The sequence below is a fragment of the Rhincodon typus genome, chromosome 46 (genome assembly GCF_021869965.1).
Source record: "Rhincodon typus isolate 14 chromosome 46, sRhiTyp1.1, whole genome shotgun sequence".
Lineage (NCBI taxonomy): Eukaryota > Metazoa > Chordata > Chondrichthyes > Orectolobiformes > Rhincodontidae > Rhincodon > Rhincodon typus.
Genome location: NC_063377.1, coordinates 6,811,122 through 6,835,271, shown reverse-complemented (window position 1 = coordinate 6,835,271; position 24,150 = coordinate 6,811,122). Strand labels below are relative to the sequence as shown.

Below are 24,150 nucleotides of genomic sequence, written 5' to 3'. Positions count from 1 at the left end.
TAGCACGGCCAATCCACCCTAACCTGTACATCCCTGGGCACTACGGGACAATTTAGCACAGCCAGTCCACTCTAACCTACACATCTTTGGACTGTGGGAGGAAACCCATGCAGACACTGGGAGGGGAGAACGTGCGAACTCCACTCAGTCACCCGAGGCTGGATTCAAACCAGGTTCCCTGGTGCTGTGAGACAGCAGCACTGCCACTAAGCCACCATGCCACCCACCTCCTCTGTCTGACCCTCCTTGCCTTTTGGTCACCCATCTGAATATCTCCTCGTTCAACCTGGTGTCAAACTTTGATAGTGTGGCCTTGAAGGGGCTTGTGGTTGGAACGTCAGTATGGTGCAGTGGCCAAGTTGCGGCGGGGGGGTGGATTTGTGTGGTGGGGAGAATGATTGTTTTGGGATCTTGCTGTGCATTGATCCCACTCTGTTGCAGAGCCGTCCCCAGAGGACTGCGAAGGTTATCGGCAGACGGGCTGAGCTTTTACTCTGTCTCGGAGAGTGATCTTTGTGAAACCTTCTGCCCCCTTCCCTCTCCCACGCACTCCCTCCTCAGGGACTCCAGCGACTCTGGCAAAGTGCAGCTGTGGCTCAGCGCCCTGGAGAGCATGAAGACACGACGCGACAAGGCCAAGCGGGAACGGAAGGAGCTGCGTGCCCTGCTGAAGCAGAGGATCAGGGCCGCCCTGTACGAGGACCTGGGCGTCACGAGGGAGAAGGAGGCAGCTCTCAAGGCCACCCTCCACCGGGATATGCCGGGAGAGGCAGTCAGGAAGCGAAGGAAGCCAAGCAGGCAGGAAGCTCCTGGGTTTCACCGTGACAAAAGGTAACGACACAAGGAGCCCATTACATATAGACAGGGTGGTTAAGAAGGCACTTAGCGCACTACCTACATTGCTCACACTTAGGAGTTGGGACATCATGTTGAGGTTGTACAGGACTTTGGTGAGGCCCCTTCTGGTGTACGGTGACCAGTTCTGGTCACCCTGTTATAGGAAGGACATTGTTAAACTGAAGAGGGTTCAGAAGAGATTAAGCAGGATGTTGCCAGGAATGGAGGGCTTGAGTTAGGAGAGTCTGGGACTTTTTTCACTGGAGCAGAGGAGGCTGTAGGGTGACCTTATAGGTTTATAAAATCATGATAGGTATAGATAAGGTGAGTGATCAGTGTCTTTCCCTCGACTGGGGTATTTCAAGGCAAGGGGCATATTTTTAATGTGAGAGGAGAAAGATTTAAAGATGTGAAAAGGGGCAATTTTTTTTTTTTTTACAGAGAGTAGTTTGTGTGTGGAATGAACTTCCAGCGGAAGTGGTGGATGTGGGCACAGTTACAACGTTTAAAAGACATTTGGATAAGTACAAAAACAAGAAATGTTTGGAACGATATGGGCCAAGCACAGGCAGGTGGGACTAGTTTAGTTTGGGATTATGGTCAGCATGGACTGGTTGGACTGAAGGGTCTGTTTCCGTGCTATGTGCCTCTACGAAAGGCACAGGTCGGGTGAGCAGGACGATGAATTATAATACGAGAACGTGTGAAAGTACTCATTTTGGCAAGATGAATAAAAACAAAGCGTATTATTGAAATGATAACAGAACGCAGAGCTCTGAGGTACAGACAGATCTGGGTGTCCTATACATGAATCATGAAAGATTGCAGTGCAGCTACTGCAAGTAATTTGGAAAACTAATGCAGGGTTGTCCCTGATTTGCAAACGTCCGACTTATCAATGCGATCCCATTCATGGTTGTAACTTTAAAGACCCGACTTCCGTATGGATTCCAGAACAGAATTGCAGCCCATGTACTGCCTTTAAACATATGGTGGATTATCAGAGGGTGGGTCAGAACATTCAAGTTCAGGCCATGCCATTTGAGAGTGGAGGTGGAAGGTGCAATGTAAGACTGGGAGACTCTCCCCACCAAACAAAAAAAGCTGGCTGCTGAAGAAGTACTTGAGGGTTGAAACCAACTAGAAACACCAAAACTGAGATGGACAGGTTTGTATAGGATTAAGCAATTTAAGGAATAAGAAAACAACAGATAGATGGAGTTACCTGCGTGAGTGGAGGGAAAAGATCAAAAAGATTGAGTTCCTGTCCAACAGGCTCAACAAGGTGGCTGAATGGGCCTCCTCCCATTCCTGTGTAACAGGCATGAGGGGGTCGAATGGCCTCCTATTCCTGTAATTCAAGCTCAGGGAGGGGTCTCTGAATAGCCTCCTCCTGTTGCTGTGTAATAGTCTTGGAGACTGGGCCAAATGGCCGTCTGTTCCTGTGTAACAGGCTCAGGGAGGGGACTGAATGGCCCTCCTCCTATTCCTGTATGACAAGCTCAAGGAGGGGGCTGAACGGCCTCCTTCCATTTCTGTGTAATAGGCTCAGGGAGGGGGCTGAATGGCCTCCTCCCATTCCTGTCTAGCAGACTCAATGAGGGGGGTGAATGGCCTCCTCCCATTCTTGTATAATGGGCTCAAGGAGGGGGCTGAACGGCCTCCACCTGTTGCTGTATAACAGTCTCGGAGAGGGGGCCAAATGGCCGTCTGTTCCCGTGTAACAGACTCCAGGAGGGGGTGCTAAATGGGGCTCAGAATCCCTGATGCACTTCTCTGAAGGAAACGGTTCACCTCTCGACTTTACTTCTCCTCTCCCTTCCTGCCTTTCTCCCACCTCCCCCCTCTCCCATGCAGTGACAGCGAGCTGGATTTCGGGTACCAGGAGAAGTCGCCAGAGGAGGAGACTAGTCTGGAGGAGCCGTACGAACCCAGCGAGTTCATCGCCAAGAGGAGCAGCCGGGACATGGTCACCGTCGCCGACCTGGAGGAGGCCGAGAGGCAGAGGCACCGGCGACGACGGCGGGATTCAGCCTCTGCCAGCGGCTCGGCCGGCAGTGAGGCTGGGTCCCTGAGGGACGTGCGCGTGGACATGCCCAGCGCCACCTCTACCACCGTCTCCTCTCAGGCGCAAACTCCCCGCACCTACACCCACATGGATGAGGACTGGAAACTGGTGCTGCCTGAACTTGGATAGTGCGTGAGTCCACGGGACAGGGAATGGTGGGGGGTGGGGCAGGGGGGTCGGAGTCATGTTTACACCATTTATGCAGCAGGTACTGTTGAGAGTTGAAAGAGAGGCAAACACAGGTCGACAGGAGCAACTGCATCCCACCATCCATTCATTCCCTACAATCCAGTGGGATAAGGTAGAGGAGCTGATGAAAGACTGCTTGGGCAGTGGGGGAGGAATGGGATGGCAGCAATGTCAGACCACACCATTGTAAATGCCCCCATTTGAGTAAAATAATGTTTGATCTTCATTGACTGGTTCAGAACTTGAGTCTTGCTGCGAGTGAGAGAGAGTGAAAAACAAAGCTGAGTGCAATCAGGATGAAACTGCAAGAATGTCAAATCTCAGAGGGGGAACAACAATTTACATTGTGGGAGAAGAGGGTTTCCACTTCTTTTAACGCCCAAAAGGAAAAAAATTAACGTTTTGAATTGAATCATGACCACTGCACACACTTCCCTCGCTCGGAGGGGGCACAGGAGTCAGACATATCCTTTGCCACCCTTTCATTGGGCCCATACAAGGTCACGGCTCCTTCCACGACAGCTTTCCCGGGGCAGGCTCATTCCTGGATTCTCACCGGCAGCTCGAGGAGGACATTCAGGTTGCCAAACATCAACATACGGTTGATGGGGAGGCCATGTGCTCTTTGAGCACGTCCTGCTTGTATCTCTCACACTTCCCCAGAGAGGTGAGTCTGTCACGGACAGGACTTTGCTGAGGGGGTGAAACGCGAGTGAGTGGTAAACCCGTGGGGAGTGACCAAACAGAGCTGACAAACTGAGAGACACTCGTGAAAAGCCACTGTGTGGTCAATAAATCAAAATTTATTTCCACTACCCATCAGTGAGAAACAAGCTACCATAATTAAGGCACATTCTTTTCCATTTTTTATAAAAAGACAGTATTTACAGGCAGCAAGGGAATGCACGCGCACAACAAAAAAAGAATTAAAATCATCTTGCATGATAACAAGTGCATTCTTAAGGTTTAAAAACTCCAAAATCTCATCTTGAAAACCTAATAAAAACACTTGACGTCAAATTAAATCTCTCTTGGAAGGTTAAAAACTTCCGAGGAATGTCCAGTGTCACCAGACCATGGGGATCTGGCCCCTGGTGTAGTACAGTCTACACAGCCGGGTCACTGATGGAAACCCGGGTTATACACCAAACAAACAAACAAAAACTCAATAAGGTGCACGTAGGAACCCCCTCCAAAAATCAGGTCCACAGGCTGGAGAGGTAAAATTAAGCAAAACAGGCTGGTGGTGGGGGGGGTGGGGAATGCAGCTATCAGAAGTTAAAGTGCAACTAGGCTATAGTCTAAACACCGAACAGAAAGACTGACAGTGCAGCAAGTGCAAGAGTTGGAGCTAGGCTCCAATGGTAAGTCCGACAATGTCAAGGGCATCAGCCTGCTACCCTCTGTGTGAGGTACCTCTGTCAGCAAACCTCAAATTCCAGCGTTTGGCTACAATTGCTAGCCCACCACCACACACACAATCATTCCATTTCAGACGCAGCAGTATCATTCCCCTGGGAGGAAGGAGGGTGATCGTCCAGGGCTTCAGTCAGGCTCAGCACTCAAGTCTGCCCCTGCCGTGCCCTTCTGCCCCATCACCCACACCTGCAGCTTCTTTAGGACAGTGTAGGAGACCCAACCTCCACCCCGCCCCACCTCCCCGTGCCCTCCGGCATGGATCCCGCACCCGAGCCCAGTGTTTTAAAGTGGGTCGCCGCCCTCCTTGACAAGGATGGAATTCTCGATCCATGGTCAGAAAGCAAGGTAGAAGCAGAGCACGAGGGTTTGGGACAGAGTAAAGCTCCCTCTACACTGTCCCCCCCATCAAACACTCCCAGGACAGGGGCAGCACGGGGTTAGATACTGGGTACATTACTGAGCCAGCTGAGTTACCCACTCCATAAGAAAACAAAAAGTGCTTTTAGACATTTTTTTGTTGGGCTGAGGGGTTCATGGCCTGACCAACAGTCCCCCTTTGTTAGGATCATGTCACAGTGTCCGGTAAACGAGGGCGGACCAATGTCCCACAGTCCTGGCTCACCACTGGGCAAGCAGCGACTGGGAGCCGCGATCCGCCACTTGCATTGATTTGGAACCAGGAAAGTGCACACTGGGCAAACTGCATGCCTCCGGGAGGCGGGAAAGGAGGTGGACAGGGAAGGAAAGAGAGAGAGAGGGCGCGCGCGTTAAAAAGAGGCAGCAGTCTACAGCAGACAATCAAACTCAATTACAGATATATATGAAAAGATTCAAGATTTCAAAACCTCATGTATTGTATCAAAAAAGGTTCAATTTCTGATCAGTAATTAAATAGAGTTGTTACTATATTTGCTGATAATGTTCACATTCACACACACGCATAGGGCAGCAACATTTATACCTTTTAATATAGTTTTATACATAATTTAAAATATATTAATATTTCAAATCTACCTTCACTCTTGTCACCCTGAGGACAGGTGATAAACTAGTGGAATCAACTGTTTTCCCAATGATTCAGAACTTTATTCTTGTTTGGTGAGCTGACTCTGCAAGCGGTTCCTAATTGGGAGCAGGGTTCTTGGCAAGAGCTGTGCTTGCTTCCCCAGAGAGGAGGGATGATGGGGGGGAGCGGAATTCAACAGGGAAGGTGTGACGAGGAATAAAGGCTGAACGGACACCACCTTGGGGATTTGGAAACGATCGCTATGCTGGCTGGACATTGAGAGCCAAGTGCAAGTGCAGGACAGCAAGGCCCAGGAGAAGGGAGGCTCTCTCCAGGAGCGGAAAGCAGAGGACGGAGTCCTACTGCCTTTATGTGCTCACGCTCCTCGCCCACATCACGTCGCAATTTCACCAAAGCATGACAATGCTAACCCTCTGGAGAAAACTACTCGGCAGCTTCTATGTGTCTCTTGCCGGCTCCCCCAGAGGGCCTGATACCAGTCCCCATCAGGGGCTACATTCCACCAGGGATGTGCCTGACACTTGTGCCTGTGTGCTGGGCCTTGCATCAGAGATAAACTGTTTCTCGCTACCAAATTGAGAACATTCAGAAAACAAGTAACTCCAAATTATCCCAGACATACATACACACACACTCACATGTAGAGATATACACAATCTCATACTCGCACATTTACACATACATGCACACATTCACTCAAACACATACAAATGCGTGCACACACACATTCTCATATTTATGCATGTATACGCACACATTCACTCACATACAAATGCACGCGTGCGCGCGCACACACATTTATACATGTACGCACATTCATTCAGACACAAACATATACACACACACACTCGTGTTACGAAATTGGGTAAAGTAATTGTGAAGTGGAAGGTAGGACGCTAAAATGGGCAGTTCCTTTCAGAGATGTGTGTTTTAACTGTACTTACAAATTTTTTTTAGAAAAGTATCTCTGTGAGCAGTGGCTGAAGCTGCCAGTACAGAAAGTCTTAAAAAGCGAAACAAACGCATCAAAAAAGCCTTACAGTTGGCAGGCAAAACAGCAGTCTTGTCTTGACGTTGTGACAATGAGTTTGAATGAGGCCAACTCGTTTAAAAGCAAACTGAAAGCCAATTGAATTTAAATCTGATGGTGTTGACAACCTGAAACCAATCATACTATAAGAATTTGATTATGTTATTATGGGTCTACAAGACAAGGGCATTTGGAAAATCAGGGAGAGCTAACTACCATCTGAAAGAGAGCGTCACCTGCCAGCGTTAGTACCATTCAGCTCTCAGAGAAAGTCCATCTAATTAATCAAAGGTACCGAGGTTATAGACTTGCTCACTGAGCCTGGTGTGTTTGGTTGCAGACGTTTCGTCACCCTGCTAGGTAGCATCGTCAGTGCACCTCCGGTGAAGCATTGGTGTTCTGTCCCGCTTGTTCTTTATATCCCTCAGTTTGCTGGGGTGGTTGGCATTACTTTCGATTCTGTTTTTGAATGCTGTGTGTATTGGGTCTACTTCAATGTGTTTGTTGGTGGAGTTCTGGTTGGAATGCCAGGCCTCCAGGAATTCCCTGGTGTGTCTCTGTTTGGCTTGTGCTATTATGGATGTGTTGTCCCAGTCGAATTCGTGTCCTTCTTTGTCCGTGTATATTGAGATCAGTGAGAACTGGTCATGTCTCTTGGTGGCTAGCTGGTGTTTGTGTATCCTTATTGTCAGTTTTCTTCCAGTTTGGTCTAAATGTTTTTCACAGTCCTTGCATGGTATTTTGTATATTAGATTAGTTTTACTGATTGTGGGTACAAATCTTCTCAAAAACTTTAAAACAAAGGTACCATGGTATTTTAGCTCAAAGTCCTCATTGAAGAGATTATACAAGTAAAACATCCCTGACAGCAGAATTAACGGAAGAAAGGTGTTTGTGAAGAGACCGGAGATGACAGAAGATTCCAGAAGTCAATCTCTCCAAGTTCGTACAGACTAAGTTATAATTTGTTGCTTCTTCTTAATTGGGTTTATATTAGTGGGACTTGTCTTTGTTTACAGCATTCCAGTAGAATTTAGACCAGTTAGGGAGTAGTTAGTAGTCTAAAGGGGAATTGACTGTTTGTTAGTAATTTTGTTAATTTGTTCATTGTTGAGTTAAATAAATAAATTGTTTTTTGTTACTTGTAAAGTGGAGATCAGGAATTTTCCTTCATTTAACCACTCTTTTAATAGATTATGAGGGGAAAGACAAGCTTCTCTGGGTGTTTCAGAGTAATTATTAGGAGGGGAACCCCTAGTCCTGTTATAACAGATTGGGGCTTGTGTTTCAGTTTAATTATCAGAGAGGCTATTCCCCGTAGTAACACTCGCACATTTATATGTGTATACACACACATTCACTCAGACTCAAACAAATGCACACACACACACTCAGACACAAATACATGCGCACACACACTCGCACATTTACATAAGTACACACATTCACTCAGACACAAACGCATGCATGTACAACACTTGCACATTTACACAAGCACACAATTCACTCAGACACATAAAACAGTGTTTCATCGCAACAGTTGCCACTTATCCCAGAAACATTAAAAAGGTGCATAGAGGCAGATGCTTAAAGCATATTTTAAAAAATCCCTGCCTCCCACAGACCCGCTTCACAGTCCCTCTGAAGCAGAAAATATGCAAAGGTTTGAGCAGGGGAGTTCTGCAACAATTTATAAAAAATATAACTGTGCTTGGTCAGGTTATGAGGGATCAACTAGGATGTCTTCCCCTGGTTGACTATTCCATTTGGCTGTGCTGTGGCCCCAATCTCGCGAGTCATCCATGTCACTGTCTCCTTCTGTTTGTAGGGGCTCCACTGTCATCCTGTATCTCTCTGGGAGTGTGTTGTCTAGTCCCAGAGGTGCCCCCCTCATCCTGTATCCTTCTGGAAAGGTATAATCTATTGCCAGGGGCTCCTTCTTGATCCCGTATTCCTCTGGGAATTTCCTGCTGATCCCTGAGGACTCCTTCTTGATCCCGCATCCCTCTGGGAACGCACCATCAATTCCTGGGGATTCCCTCTTGATCCCGTATCCCTCCGGGAATTTTCTGTCGGACACTGAGGGCTCCTTCTTGATCCCGTATCCCTCTGGGAACGTACCATCAATTCCTGGGGATTCCCTCTTGATCCCGTATCCCTCTGGGATCTTCCTGTCAGTCGCCGAAGGCTCCTTCTTGATCCCGTACCCCTCTGGGAATGCACCATCGATTCCTGGGGATTCCTTCTCAATCCTGTATCCCTCTGGGAAGACGCAGTCTATTCCTGGGGTCTCTCTCTCGATCCCATATTCTTCTGGGAAGGTGCCATCCACTGCCAAGCGTTCCCAGTTGACCGGGTGTTCCTGTAGTCCCTGGCTCTCACCTTTGCGTTTCCTGGTGCGGATTTCTAGGCAGTTCTGGCCCTTCAGGTGTCGTTGGAGGTGGTCAATACGTACAAAGGCCTTGCGGCACTGGCTGCACTCAAAGGGTCTGTCCCCGGTGTGGAGTCGGGCATGGTTCTTCAGGTCATAGCTGTGGAGGAAGCGGGCGTCACAGCAGTTGCACGAGTACGGCCTCTCGCCCGTGTGCTTCCTCATGTGAATCTTCAGCTTATCATTCCTGCGGACGGCCAGGCAGGCACGAGATCCCAAGGACAAAGAAGGGAAGACAGGGCTCAGAACAATCTCAGTTCCACGCGGGTCACCGTAATCTAATATCCCAAAAACGCAACACCCCCAATCCCTGTGCCACTCCTGGAACACAAGGGGGCAATGCGGTGCCTCTCATGGCCAAATTTCCAACCACCAGTGGAGACGCACAGTGGTTCAGTGGTTAGCACCGCTGCCTCACAGCGCTGGGGACCTGGGTTCGATTCCAGCCTCAGGCTGTGTGGAGATTGCATGATATTCCCCCTGTGTCTGTGTGGGGTTCCTCCAGGTGCTCCAGATTCCTCCCACTGTCCAAAGTTGCGTAGGTCAGCTTAGATAAATTGCCCCAGAGTTGTGAGTTGGGTTATGGGAATAGGACGTAGGATGAGGTCAAGTGGGAAGCTCTTTGAAGGATCGGTGCAGACCCAATGGCCGAATGACATTTTTACGCACTGTAGGGATTCTACGATTCGTTGCTCGGGCCCACTGAGGCCATGACGTGAAACAAGGCAATAATAACACTGGGTGGAGGGGTCACCTGCATCACAGGGATTCAAGAGGCAATTAGGGGTGGGCAATAAATGCTGAGCATCGCACCGTGAAAGATAAATGGGAAAATATCCCAGTCGTGGTTTCAGTTTAAAAAGTATGGGGGATATAGTGGCATCATGGTACTGAGTTAGATGATCAACTATTATCATATTGAGGGGCACAGCAGGCTTGAAGGGCTGAATGGCTTACTCCTGCTCCTATTATCATAGGATCGTAGAATCTCTAGAGTGTGGAAGCAGGCCATTCGGCCCATCGACTCTCAGATCCACCCTCTACCCCATCCCTAGACACTGTGGGCGATTTAGCATAACCAATCCACCCTAACCTGCACATCTTTGCACTGTGGGAGGAAACCGGAGCACCCGGAGGAAACTCATGCAGACATGGGGAGAAAGTACAAACTACACACAGACAGTTGCCCGACGCTGGAATCGAACCCGGGTCTCTGGCGCTGAGGCAGTAGTGCTAACCACTGAGACACCATGCCGCCCCATCAAAGTTGAGGCGACAGGCCAAGAGGCAATGAAAGGGCAGGGGTAGGATTTGTGGGGACAGAGGGAAGAGGAAACAAAGCAAAGAAGTGAAATGAGATGAGATAGCTGGCGGGGGAGGAAAGAAATGAGTTTAGAGGGAGCTGAGGCACGGATGGGATGGGTGTGAGGTGACAGACCAGACAATACATATGGATGGGAGAGAGTGTAGGGGCTTCAGAGCATCTTGAAAAGACAGTAGGAGATATAGGAAAGAAGGCAAGCAGATGAGGAAGGGGAGAGAGAGGGAGTGGGGGTCAGGGAAGAATCAGAAAAGGATGAATCGGGAGACAGCTGGGAGAACGACAAAGACAGACAGAGAAGGAGACAAATAGAGAGAAAGGAGGAGGCACAATACATGCGAAGATGGGAATGGAGAGGGTTAGGAAGAATGGGACAGGGAAAAAGGAAAGACAGAGTGATATAGGGAGGGAGGGGGCCTGAGAAATGTAATGAAGCACGGCAACAGGGAGGGAATGAAGCTGTTGCAGTGGTAGGAAGGAACATGAGGATGAGGTAGATAAGACGGGGAGGGTGGTGGTGGGAACAGACAGACAGAGAGAGAGAGAGAGAGAGAGAGAAAAAAGAGAGAATGAGGGAAAAGAGTGAGTGAGGGAAAAGAGTGAGTGAGGGAACAAGAGAGGGAACGTGAGAGTGAATGAGGGAACAAGAGAGGGATAGTGCGAGCGAGTGAGTGAGACAGGATGACTGAGGGGATAGGCTGGCTAATAAAAGGGTGAGTGGGTGTGTGTAAACAGCTCTGCCTATCTTGCCCCATGCGCTGCTGTGCAGAGAGTGACATTACCTGGTGAAGCGGACGCCACAGACCTGGCAGGCAAACGGCTTCTCACCGGTGTGGGTGCGGATGTGCCGTGGGAGTTTGCCCGCTCCGTGGATGACCTTGTGGCAGATGGGGCACTCCTGGGGCATCTGAGATTTCCTGCGGCGGGCCCCCGGAGCCCTGTCGAGCGAGGACAGTGTCCCGTCACCGAGGAGGCCGTTGCTGACCAGGCTCAGGTAGGCGGAGGCAGGCAGTTCGGCACCCTCTTCGTCGCCGGCGAGAGGAGGGAGAGGGGAGGAGGAGACCAGCTGGTGGCAGGACGGTCCCCCACCTTCCTGGCCGAGGAAGCTGCCGTCCCCCTCGCCCTCCTGGTGGCCGGCAGTCCCGGGGCTGGGGTCCCGCTCTCCCCGGCAGGCTTTCGGTTGCCTCTGGTCTGGTTCACGGTCCATATCCATGGAGGTCTGCAGCGGCTGGACGATACGGTATAGGCTCCTGCTGCGGTGGTTCAGCAAGAGCCGGGGCAGCTTCTTGGGCCTCTTGCGGCGCCGGACCTTGGGCACCTCCAGAGTCTGAAGGTCAGTCACGGCTGGAGCCGCCTCCTCCTCCTGGGCTGGGCCTTCTGGGTACAGGCAGGCTCCGGTGTAGATGGCTGGAGGGTCAGGGTTTGGCTGCGGTGGCTCGGAGACGCCGCTGCTCTGCAGGATGTCGGCACAGGCGTCAGTCACGCACTGAATCTCCAGCAGTCGGGCCGCCTGCAGCACTTCCCTCATGTCCGAACTGCTGACAGTCAGCGTGGCCGTGTAGGCGAACTCCAGGAGGGCGCCCAGCACCCGGGGATGCACAAAGTCCAGCTCGCAAACATCTCGCTGGCCTCGGAAGGGCCTGGCGGTGAACAGCTTCCTGAAGTACTGGCTGCAGGCAGCCAGTACGGCGCGGTGAGTCTGGTACTCCAGCCCCTGAGCCACGATGGTCAGGTCGCAGAGCAGCCCCTTGCGCCTCTGCTCGTTGAGGCTATGCAGCAGCTCGCTGCTGTGCTCCGGGAAGGGGATCCCAATCAGCTCATCCTCGGCTGCTCCCATGTTGGGACCCTGCAGAGAACAGACACAGGCCATTACTGGTCTCTGAATCCATTTCTATAGCGCTGTGCATAGCCACAGGACAGTGTGGAGATGACTGCTGAAGTAGCATTGCGGAAACGTCACCAGGCTCGTAATCCAGGGACACCCCCCTACCGGGCTAACCGTCAGGGGACACGGATTCAAATCCCACCAGGGTTGAATTTTAGTTCAATGAATAAAATCTGGAGTCGAAAACAATTCTTGCCGATGGAGACTGTGATATAGAAACATATAAAACAGGTACAGGGGTAGGCCATTCGGCCCTTTGAGCCCACACCACCATTCAATATCACCTTGACTGATCATGCAATCTCAGTATTCCTCCTGCTTTCTCTCCATACCCCTTGATCCCTTTAGCCACAAGGGCATGTCCAGCTCCCTCTTGAATATATCTAACAAACAGTTTCCTGTGGGAGAGAATTCCACAGGTTCACAACTCTGAGTGAAAAAAGTCTTCCTCATCTCAGTCCTGAATGACTTAACTGCAGGGGTTGGGCACAATTGAAATGTGGAGCTTGTTCAAGGAACAGCTACTGCGTGTCCTTGATAAGTACGTACCTGTCAGGCAGGGAGGAAGTGGTCAAGCGAGGGAACCATGGTTTACTAAAAAAGTTGAATCTCTTGTCAAGAGGAAGAAGGAAGCTTATGTAAAGATGAGGCATGAAGGCTCAGTTAGGGCGCTTGAGAGTTACAAGTTAGCCAGGAAGGACCTAAAGAGAGAGCTAAGAAGAGCCAGGAGGGGACATGAGAAGTCTTTAGCAGGTAGGATCAAGGAAAACCCTAAAGCTTTCTATAGGTATGTCAGGAATAAAAGAATGACTACAGTAAGATTAGGGCCAGTCAAGGACAGTAGTGGGAAGTTGTGCGTGGAGTCCGAAGAGATAGGAGAGGCGCTAAATGAATATTTTTCGTCAGTATTCACACAGGAAAAAGACAATGTTGTCGAGGAGAATACTGAGATACAGGCTATTAGTCTAGACGGGATTGAGGTTCATAAGGAGGAGGTGTTAGCAATTCTGGAAAGTGTGAAAATAGATAAGTCCCCTGGGCCGGATGGGATTTATCCTAGGATTCTCTGGGAGGCCAGGGAGGAGATTGCAGAGCCTTTGGCTTTGATCTTTATGTCGTCATTGTCTACAGGAATAGTGCCAGAAGACTGGAGACTAGCAAATGTTGTCCCCTTGTTCAAGAAGGGGAGTAGAGATAACCCTGGTAATTACAGACCAGTCAGCCTTACTTCGGTTGTGGGTAAAGTGTTGGAAAGGATTAAAAGAGATGGGATTTATAATCATCTAGAAAGGAATAACTTGATTAGGGATAGTCAACACGGTTTTTGTGAAGGGTAGGTCGTGCCTTACAAACCTTTTTGAGTTCTTTGAGAAGGTGACCAAACAGCTGGATGAGGGTAAAGCGGTTGATTTGGTGTATATGGATTTCAGTAAAGTGTTTGATAAGGTTCCCCATGGTAGGCTATTGCAGAAAATACGGAGGCATGGGATTGAGGGTGATTTAGCGGTTTGGATCTGAAATTGGCTAGCTGTAAGAAGACAGAGGGTGGTGGTTGATGGGAAATGTTCATCCTGGAGTTCAGTTACTAGTGGTGTACCGCAAGGATCTGTTTTGGGGCCACTGCTGTTTGTCATTTTTATAAATGACCTGGATGAGGGCGTAGAAGGATGGGTTAGTAAATTTGCAGATGACACTAAAGTCGGTGGAGTTGTGGATAGTGCGGAAGGATGTTGCAGGTTACAGAGGGACATAGATAAGCTGCAGAGCTGGCTGAGAGGTGGCAAATGGAGTTTAATGCGGAAAAGTGTGAGGTGATTCACTTTGGAAGGAGTAACAGGAATACAGAGTACTGGGCTAATGGTAAGATTCTTGGTAGTGTGGATGAGCAGAGAGATCTCGGTGTCCATGTGCATCGATCCCTGAAAGTTGCCACCCAGGTTGATCGGGTTGTTAAGAAGGCGTACGGTGCGTTAGGTTTTATTGGTAGAGGGATTGAGTTTTGGAGCAATGAGGTCATGTTGCAGCTGTACAAAACTCTGGTGCGGCCGCACTTGGAGTATTGCGTATAGTTTTGGTCGCCGCATTATAGGAAGGATATGGAAGCACTGGGACGGGTGCAGAGGAGATTTACCAGGATGTTGCCTGGTATGGAGGGAAGGTCTTATGAGGAAAGGCTGAGGGACTTGAGGCTGTTTTCGTTAGAGAGAAGAAGGTTAAGAGGTGACTTAATAGAGACAAACAAGATGATCAGAGGGTTAGATAGGGCGGACAGCGAGAGCCTTTTTTCTCGGATGGTGATGGCTAGCATGAGAGGACATAGCTTTAAATTGAGGGGTGATAGATATAGGACAGATGTCAGAGGTAGGTTCTTTACTCAGAGAGTAGTAAGGGCGTGGAATGCCCTGCCTGCAACAGTAGTAGACTCGCCAACTTTAAGGGCATTTAAATGGTCATTGGATAAACATATAGATGATAATGGAATAGTGTAGGTTAGATGGGCTTCAGATTGGTTTCACAGGTCGGCGCAACATCGAGGGCCGAAGGGCCTGTACTGCACTGTAATGTTCTTTGTTCTACCCCTTTTCTTTATTCTTAGACGATCACCATCGATCATCACTAAAATTCACTCATCTCCTTTAGGGAAGGAAATCTGCCGTCCTGGGTTGTTTTCCCTCGAACAGAGAAGGCCAAAGGCAATGTTCTGATTGAGGTCTACAAAGTTCTGTGGGGCATAGACAGGATAAATAGTGAGTAACCTCTCCCCTTAGTAGAGGGGTCAATAACCAGGGGACATGTTTTTAAGATAAGGAGCAGGAGGGATTTTTTTTATTCATTCATAGGATGAGGGCATCACTGGCTAAGCTAGCATTTATTGCCCATTCCTGCTTGCCCAGAGGGCAGTTAAGAATCAACCACATCACTGTAGATCTAGAGTCACATGTAGGCCAGACCAGGTAAGGATGGCAGTTTCCTTCCCTAAAGGACATTAGTGAATCAGATGGGTTTTTCTGACAATCGATTCATGGTCAGCATTAAGCTCTTATTTCCAGATTTTTAATGAATTCAAATTCCATTTGCCATAGCAGGATTCATACGCAGGACCCCAGGACATTACCTGGGTCTCAGAATTAACAATCCAGCAATTATACCACTAGCCCGTCGCCTCCCCTGGAAAACTTTGAGGAAATTTTTTTTCACCAGGATGCAGCAAGGAACATGGACGGTTTGAGTTATAAGGAGAGGCTAAATAGGCTGGGACTTTTCTCACTGGAGCATGGGAGGTTTAGGGGTGAACTTATGGAGATTTATAAAACCATGAAGGGCATAGATAAGATGAATAGCCAGAATCTTTTCCCTAGGGTGGGGGATTTCAAGATTAAGGGCATAGGTTTAAGGTGAGAGAAGAAAGATTTAAAAAACACGAGGGATTTTTTTTTCCACACAGAGGAGTTCATGTGTGGAATGAACTTCCAAAGGAAGTGGTGGAAGCTAGTACCGTTACATTTAAAAGACATTTGGATAAGTTCACCAATAAGAAAATGCTTGGAGGAATATGGGCCAAGAGCAGGCAGGTGGAACTAGTATAGTTTGGGATTATGGTCGGCATGGACTGGTTGGACCGAAGGGTCTATTTCTGTGCTGTGTGACTACCCAGAGGTTGTGGGCATCTGGAACTCAATGCATAACAGGGTGGTAGAGGTAGGAACTCTCAAGACATTTAAGAAGTATTCAGATGAACACTTAAAACTCCATAGCATCCAAGGCTAGAGGCCAAGTGCTGGAAAATGGGATTAGAACAGATGACCAGACAAACACGATGCGCTGAAGGGACTACTACCGTGCGGTTTAAAAAAAACTTTTCTGACTCAACACATGACCCAAAGTGATGTGTTTGACTCTTAACGGTCCTCTGATATGAGAAAGATGCCGAGGACAGGCAACAAACACTTGCCTGCGTTGCTTCAGAAAGCAGTTAATAATCTGCCCGACAGTTCTGGGCCGAGAGAAAGTAACACATGGGCCAGATTAGGTGAAGGACAGCAGATTTCCTTCCTTAACTGAGACTCTGATACCTTTGCTGACAAAGTGCAGACACAAAAGCGTTGCTTCCCCAAATTAGGCGAGTGCTGGTTTGGCTCTCAAACCTGCAATTTTCTCCCTCATTTTGAAGGAACTTCAATATTTTTAGAGGCCATGCAAGAACTGAGACAGTGGGTTAGCATTTCCTTTAAGAGAAAATTTAAAAGGCAATAGAAACTTGAATCGAGAAATCACTCCCTTTTTCAGTGAGATGTTACCGGGTCTTTGCCTCAATGCCCCTCCATGTGGGCCAAATGCAGGTCCGGAGGGAAAGAGAGAAATTCGAACAAAAAAGGGGGAGAAATCAAAGAGGAGACATTGAGTTTCTGAATTCGGTGCTGAGGAAAGGTTTGAAAAGAGGACACCATGGCGATGGCAAGGAGAAAAATAAAAGAAGCAGAAGTGGAAAAGTTTCAGCCCATTTCATTCCAGGACAGATCCGAGCACTGAGCTCACACCGAAACAACTGCACTTTAACTCCTAGTTTCACAATTTGCTCGGCAATCACGTAGTGGAACCAAAATAAATGACAGCATACTGGGGGAAATTTTCCAGTCAGAGTGTTTGACCAACTTACTCACAACTCTGAGCTTTCAGGAGTTGGAGAAAATTCAGACGACAGCCGACTATGCACACTGCCTGACTTCCCCATGTGGCCAGCTCACTGTCAATACAGGACTGGAGTTTTATATTTAGAGTCACACAGAAAACCAGTTCCAAATATCACAAGCTGGATGTTTGGATGCATTATAATACAACGAAAACAGAGAAAAACCAAAAGTCATAATTCATCTGCAGGATAGAAACAGGTCATTTGACCCTTACTGCTCCGCGCCAGAGTTCCTGCTCCACAGCAGCCTCCTCCTACATGCTGCCTCTTCTTCTGTATCCGTCCGCAACCCTAGCCCCCACATCCCCTATCCTTCTATGCCATTCTTCCTCCTGCGTTTATCCAGCTTCTCTCTCCAATGCATTGCTGTTACTGGCCTTGACTAACCTTTGTTGGACTAAATCCTCCATTCTTCCCGGGAGCAAGCCCCCATTCTCCCCCCACCCCCTCCACTCCCTGCGGGAGCGAGTCCCCCATTCTCCCCCACTCCCCACAGGAGCGAGTCCCCAATCTCCCCACCCCGCTTCCTGTGGGAGTGAATCCCCAATTCACCCCACCCCATTCCCTGTGGGAGCAAGACGCCTATTCTCCCCTGTCCCCACTACCCATGGTAACGAGTCCCCCGTTCTCCCCACCCCACCCCCTGTGACAGCGAGTCCCCCCTCCACCCCCCCCCCTCCCCTGTGGGAGTAAGACCCCACATTCTGCCCATTTATTAGTGATTGTCTTATATTGATGGAGCCCACATGCTTGTCCCCCCCACAAATGGAAACGTCTGCTTCTTGCCTGTTCTTTCGAACTCCGTTTGCAATGTTAAAGATCTGTTTTCAGTGTTCTAAGTTGTAAAAAAAATCAAAACCATTAAAAAGTAGGCACCAAACTATGAACCACCTAACTTAAACTGACTGCAAAAAAAGACCACAACGGAATGAAATTTCAACAGCCCGAGGCTTCCATGTCCACTGCTCAAGACTCTATTTCTTGAATTTTATTGATATATCAGTGTGAGGGGAAGTGCAGACAATTTCCTGTCTCCGAGGAGAGGATGCAAATGGAATTGAGAAACATCTTTGCTGGTTTCTACCAAGATTACGCAGTGAAGCTGGTGGAGGGGGTGAAGAGACAGCATTCTGAATACAACACAGGGGTGCAGTAAGTGGCTCTCCTACTGGCAGACTTTTCATTCAGACAGTTTACCAGCACAGATCAGAATCGCAGGCAGATACTGTTGCAGACCTTTCAGCCCAACGAGCCTGCATCACCACTCGACACAATCACTTTAACGCTTTTTAACCATCGCAGCCCCACAGCCCCGTATGCCATTGGTAATCAGAAATACATCGATCTCTACCTCAAATATGCACAAAGACTGGGCTTCTACAATCCTCTGAGATTGATAACTCCAAAGGGTCACAACGCTCTGAGTAACAAAACTTCTTATCTTGGACCTAAGTGACAAGTTTTGAGAGCTAATGGACTGTAATTGGCAAAAGTTCTGCCAATAGCAATAGACAAAGTACAAGGAACATTCACGCTACACAATGACCATCTCCAACAAGAGCCAATCTAACCACTGCCCCTTGACATTCGAGGATGTTACTATCACTAAATCCTCCATTATCAACAACCTGGGGGTTACAATTGACCAGAAACTCAACTGAACCCACCATATAAATACAGTAGCTACAAAAGCAGGTCAGAGGCTAGGAATACTCCGGCAAGTAACTCCCCAGAGCCTATCCACCATCTACAAAGCACTCCCAATTGCCTGGGTGGGCGCAGCTCCATCAACACTTGATGCCACACTTGATACCATCCAGGGCAAAGCAGCCTGCTTGACTGACACCACATCCACCACCATTGGCAAGATGTGCTGTAGAATTCACCACAAATTCTCAGGCATTACCTTCCAAACCCATGACCACTTGTATCTAAAAGGACAAAGACAGCAAAAGGGAACAGCACCCCCTATAAGTTCCCCTCCCAACTACTCACCATCCTGACTTGGAAATATATCACCATTCCCTCAGTGTTGCTCGGTCAAAATCCTGGAATTCCCTCCCTAAGGGTATTGTGGGTCTACCTACAGCACATGGACTGCAGTGGTTCAAGAAGGCAGCTTCTTAAGAGTGACTAGGGACTGGCAATAAATACTGGCCAACCAAAGACGCTCACGTCTCACAAAAGAATTAAAAATAATTTTATTCCAATAAGAAAAAGGCCACAAACCCTAACCATGAATGTGAAACACTCAAGCAAAGAGTGCCAAAGAAGTCATGTAATGAGAAGATGGCAGAACATAGCCTCCGTATTTCTGTTTCAGGGAGAGAGGTGCTGATTTTAATTTCAGTACTTGAGGTCGTCATCAAACGGCTGCTGTAAATCCCCATCTTAGCAGTACAGTGCATGGGGAAATACCAAAGGCAGAATCCACCTCTCCTTCCCCAGCCTAATACAGACTGGCAGCATTCAGCAGATGAGACAGCAGTCCCCAGTTAAAAAAAAGTGTCAAGGGGCCACCCTGCCCTGCAAGTTCCCCACATCATTACAGGAGGCTATACTGGCGATAGATGCTGTGCAATGCTACACTCTGGCCTTGGTGGGGGGGTGGGGTACTATCAACCGCTGCTGAATTCAAAGGCTGATGGATTAAGACACCGTCTTCAGCACAAAATCTAAACTGAACAGTGGAGCAAACTCGAACGACCTACTCTTGATCCGTATCTTTCTAACCTGAAAAATTATTTTTTAACTCGATATAATTTGTTATGTGTTAATGCCCTGGGACAAAGTGCAAATTGGCTTTTCAACTGGACACCATTCCAAAAAATGTGAATGCGGTTGTGAAGGTCTCTCTAGCCCCCTCACTCTTTGATTGCAGTCAAGAATCCACCACATTGCTGTGGGTACAGAGTCACATGTAGGCCCAGCCAGTTAAGGATGGCCGATTTCCTTCCCCAGATGGGCTTTTTCCGAAAATCGACCGCGGTTTTATAGGTCATCATTAGATTCTTACTACAGATTTTTACTGAACTCAAATTCTAGCTGCCTTGATGGGTTGCAAATCCAGGTCCCAGATCATTACCTGGGTCTCTGGATTAACAGCCAAGCAATAAATCATCAGGGCACACCTCCCCACTTAACATGTTCCTCTCTTTCACCACAGGTAACAACCTGACCTGCTGAGTATTTGCAGCCCCTCCTGTTTTGATTTCAGGTATCTGCTGTACCTTCCTCTTGGAGTTGAAAAAATCCTAAAGGGGCAATAACTGGATGCCCCAAACAAATCGGATTGTGGCAAATGCATTTAACACAGTGAGCTCACTGTGGTCTGATAAGTTAGTGCAAAAGAGGGCAGGGGGACTTTCAAAAGGCCGCTGATGGACACAGGAGAAGGATATGTTTGCATGGCAGTGGTCGCAACAGCATGGGGGACTGGAACTAATGGCACAGCCCTTTCAGTAACTCAGCACAGACATGAAGGTCCAAAGGCTGTGCTGCACAATTCTAACATTATATCAGGAAAGGTTAAAGAATCCTGTAGTCGAGCAATCAAAGGGTGAGGGGGGCTGGAGAGACCTTCACAACCGCATTCACATTTTTGGAATGGTGTCCAGTTGAAAAGCCAATTTGCACTTTATCCCAGGGCATTAACACATAACAAATGCACCCATGGTAACCAAGTGTATAATTCCTAATGTGAGATACCTCTTGGCAAACCTTCTCTAACCGAACAACTCTGCAAGAGTGAGTTTCTGCACGTTGGCGAGGCTCGCTCAGATACAACGATGTGAGCATCTCTGTCCAGACTGGCATTTATTGTCCCTCCCTAATTGCCCCTTGAAAAGGTGGTGGTAAGTTGTCTTTCTGAACTGGTGCAGTCTGTGTGGTGTAAGACACACACAGAGCTGCAACTGGATTTTAATACGGTGACGCTGAAGGAACAACTGATAAGAGTTCCAAGTCAGGATGCAGTGTGGTTCAGAGGTGAACTGGAAGCTGGCAGTGTTCCTATGTGCCTGCTTCCCTTGTCCTTTTAGGTTGCAGTGTCAATCACTACTCAGAGGGTCACAGTCTCCTCCCATTATCAGAGGTTCTGGGTCCCAGCCCCAATCCAGGAATTAAGCTCTTAATCCAGGCTGATACTCACAATGCCAGCGCTGAGGGAATGCTACACTGTCTGTGGGTCAGCACTGACGGAGCACCACATAGCAGGAGGTTCAGCACTGTGGAAGCACCACATGGTCGGAGGTTCAGTGCTGAGGGAGCACCGCACTGTTGGTACCAAGGAGGCTACTTACTGTTGGAGGGTCAGTGCCATGCACCTATCGGTTGCTACGTCTCCTAGATTTCAACAATGACTGCACTTCATTGGCTATCCTGGGATGGTGAAAAGTGCTACACAAATGCTTGCCCCTGTTTAATGCTTGAGGCTTCTTGGTGCGTTTCTTTTCTCGACCTTCCTTATGCAGGGAGCATTTACTCCGTTCCTCCCCTTTCAGACCCAAGGACCCACACTTCACACAGAGGACAACGCTCGCCTAAACATGAATCAAGCGGCGAGCTCCGAACAAAAACTTGGAGCTTGCAGCTGAAGAGTACGGTTGTTTTCCCCCAAGTCCACCGCAAGTCCTAGCACTCTGCAGTTCAGCTGTGATCCACTCAAATCAATACCTGACCTTTAAAATATCTCAAACACTCGACTACGTTTCAGTAGTGGGTGAGCTGGAGGTGCTCGGCTGAAGTTTTACTTCAGCAATTATCACTCAGCAATGCATTGTGCCTTTCTGGGAACTAGGAAAATGTGTTACTCTGTGCTCCACAAGGAGAACTGATTGATAAACAGCTCAATGTGGGGGCAGCGAATTTTATTGCAATGGCCGAGATTCCGGTAAAGGTTTATCCGTTATGCAGTATGGATTGGAAAATATTGATATATCTACATTCTTTCGATGCTATCGTCTCTCCTCCCTTCTTCCTGCATCCTCCTGCTTAATGTCAAACTTCAGTGTTTTGTTTGATATTCAAAGGAGGCGTAGTGGTAATGTTGCAAGATCAGCACTCCAGAACCCCAGGCTAATGTTCTGGGGGCACAGCTTCAAATCTCACCACAGCAAATAACAAAATTTGAATTTAATAAACATCTGAAAATAAAAGGCGAGCTAAGGACGATCACCAGCAATTGTCATGAAAGGGTCTGGAAGGGTGTTAAACAAGTGCAGAAAAGACTTACAAGGATGTTATTGCGACTGAAGGATTTGAGTTACAGGGACAGGCTGAATAGGCTGGGGCTATTTTCCCTAGGCCATCAGAGGCTGAGAGATGACCTTATAGAGGCTTATAAAATCATGACAGGCATGAATAGGGGACTAGCCAAGGTCTTCTTCCTGGGGTGGGGGAGTCCAAAACTAGTCAGTATAGATTTAAAGTGAGAGGGAAAAGATTTAAAAGAGACCTGAGATGTAACATTATCACGCAAAGGGTGGCGCATATGTGGAAGGAGCTGCCCGAGGAATTGGTGGAGGTTGGTGCAATTACAACATTTAAAAGGCATCTGGATGGGTAAATGAATAGGAAGGGTTTAGAGGGATATGGGCCAAGTGCTGGCAAATGGGACTAGGTCAGATTAGAACGTCTGGTCGATGTGGACGAGTTGGACTGAAGGGTTTGCCTCTGTGCTGTACGACTCTATGACTTGACTCCACATCTATAAGTCACCTCGTTCACTAAATAGAGAAGGAAGTCTGCTGCCCACACCTGGTCTGGGCCTGCACGTGATTTTAGATCCAAAACAGTGTGGTTGACACATAACTGGCCATTAGACATTGGTATTAATTCAGGCCTAGCCAGCAACGCTCACACCCCTTGAGCTAATTTTAAAACATTCGGAAACGCAAAATTCTGACTGCCACCATTCCGCTACAATCCACAGGCTTCAAAACCCCCATCCCAAACTCACGCCCCACCGCACCCAGTTAAGCACTTTTTCTGAAGAGGCTGCAATGCAGGAAAAGCCAATTTGCATTTCGTCCCAGGGCATTAACACGTAACAAATGCACCCAAATTAGAACATAGAACATTACAGTGCAGTACAGGCCCTTCGGCCCTCGATGTTGCGCCGACCTGTGAAATCAATCTGAAGCCCATCTAACCTAAACTATTCCATTATCATCCATATGTTTATCCAATGACCATTTAAATGCCCTTAAAGTTGGCGAGTCTACTACTTTTGCAGGCAGGGCATTCCACGCCCTTACTACTCTCTGAGTAAAGAACCTACCTCTGACATCTGTCCTATATCTATCACCCCTCAATTTAAAGCTATGTCCCCTCGTGCTAGCCACCACCATCCGAGGAAAAAGGCTCCCACTGTCCACCCTATCTAATCCTCTGATCATCTTGTATGTCTCTATTAAGTCACCTCTTAACCTTCTTCTCTCTAACGAAAACAGCCTCAAGTCCCTCAGCCTTTCCTCATAAGACCTTCCCTCCATACCAGGCAACATCCTGGTAAATCTCCTCTGCACCCGTCCCAGTGCTTCCATATCCTTCCTATAATGCGGCGACCAAAACTATACGCAATACTCCAAGTGCGGCCGCACCAGAGTTTTGTACAGCTGCAACATGACCTCATTGCTCCAAAACTCAATCCCTCTACCAATAAAACCTAACACACCGTACGCCTTCTTAACAACCCCATCAACCTGGGTGGCAACTTTCAGGGATCGATGCACATGGACACCGAGATCTCTCTGCTCATCCACACTACCAAGAATCTTACCATTAGCCCAGTACTCTGTATTCCTGTTACTCCTTCCAAAGTGAATCACCTCACACTTTTCCGCATTAAACTCCATTTGCCACCTCTCAGCCAGCTCTGCAGCTTATCTATGTCCCTCTGTAACCTGCAACATCCTTCCGCACTATCCACAACTCCACTGACTTTGGTGTCATCCGCAAATTTACTAACCCATCCTTCTACGCCCTCATCCAGGTCATTTATAAAAATGACAAACAGCAGTGGCCCCAAAACAGATCCTTGCGGTACACCACTAGTAACTGAACTCCAGGATGAACATTTCCCATCAACCACCACCCTCTGTCTTCTTACAGCTAGCCAATTTCAGATCCAAACCGCTAAATCACCCTCAATCCCATGCCTCCGTATTTTCTGCAATAGCCTACCATGGGGAACCTTATCAAACACTTTACTGAAATCCATATACACCACATCAACCGCTTTACCCTCATCC

The 24,150-nt window shown here is 48.2% G+C and overlaps 2 protein-coding genes across 6 annotated transcripts in view; one reads left to right on the top strand and one right to left on the bottom strand.

Moving 5' to 3' along the window:
* The window catches only part of LOC125487849 (DC-STAMP domain-containing protein 2-like), a 26,958-nt gene extending 23,924 nt beyond the window's left edge, over window positions 1-3,034 (top strand). Inside the window, exons 14-15 of the mRNA XM_048620294.1 lie at window positions 562-831; window positions 2,695-3,034. Coding sequence (XP_048476251.1) covers window positions 562-831; window positions 2,695-3,034 — 610 coding nt within the window. The remainder of the gene's footprint in view (window positions 1-561; window positions 832-2,694) is intronic.
* An 843-nt stretch (window positions 3,035-3,877) lies between these two features.
* The window catches only part of LOC109925098 (zinc finger and BTB domain-containing protein 7B-like), an 84,997-nt gene continuing 64,724 nt past the window's right edge, over window positions 3,878-24,150 (bottom strand). For all 5 annotated transcript variants that reach the window (XM_048620352.1, XM_048620353.1, XM_048620355.1 and 2 more), the window contains 2 exons: window positions 11,105-12,168; window positions 3,878-9,188 (listed from right to left, as the gene is read on the bottom strand). In XM_048620352.1, the coding sequence (XP_048476309.1) occupies window positions 8,291-9,188; window positions 11,105-12,159 (1,953 nt within the window). In that variant the 5' untranslated portion in view covers window positions 12,160-12,168 and the 3' untranslated portion in view covers window positions 3,878-8,290. The remainder of the gene's footprint in view (window positions 9,189-11,104; window positions 12,169-24,150) is intronic.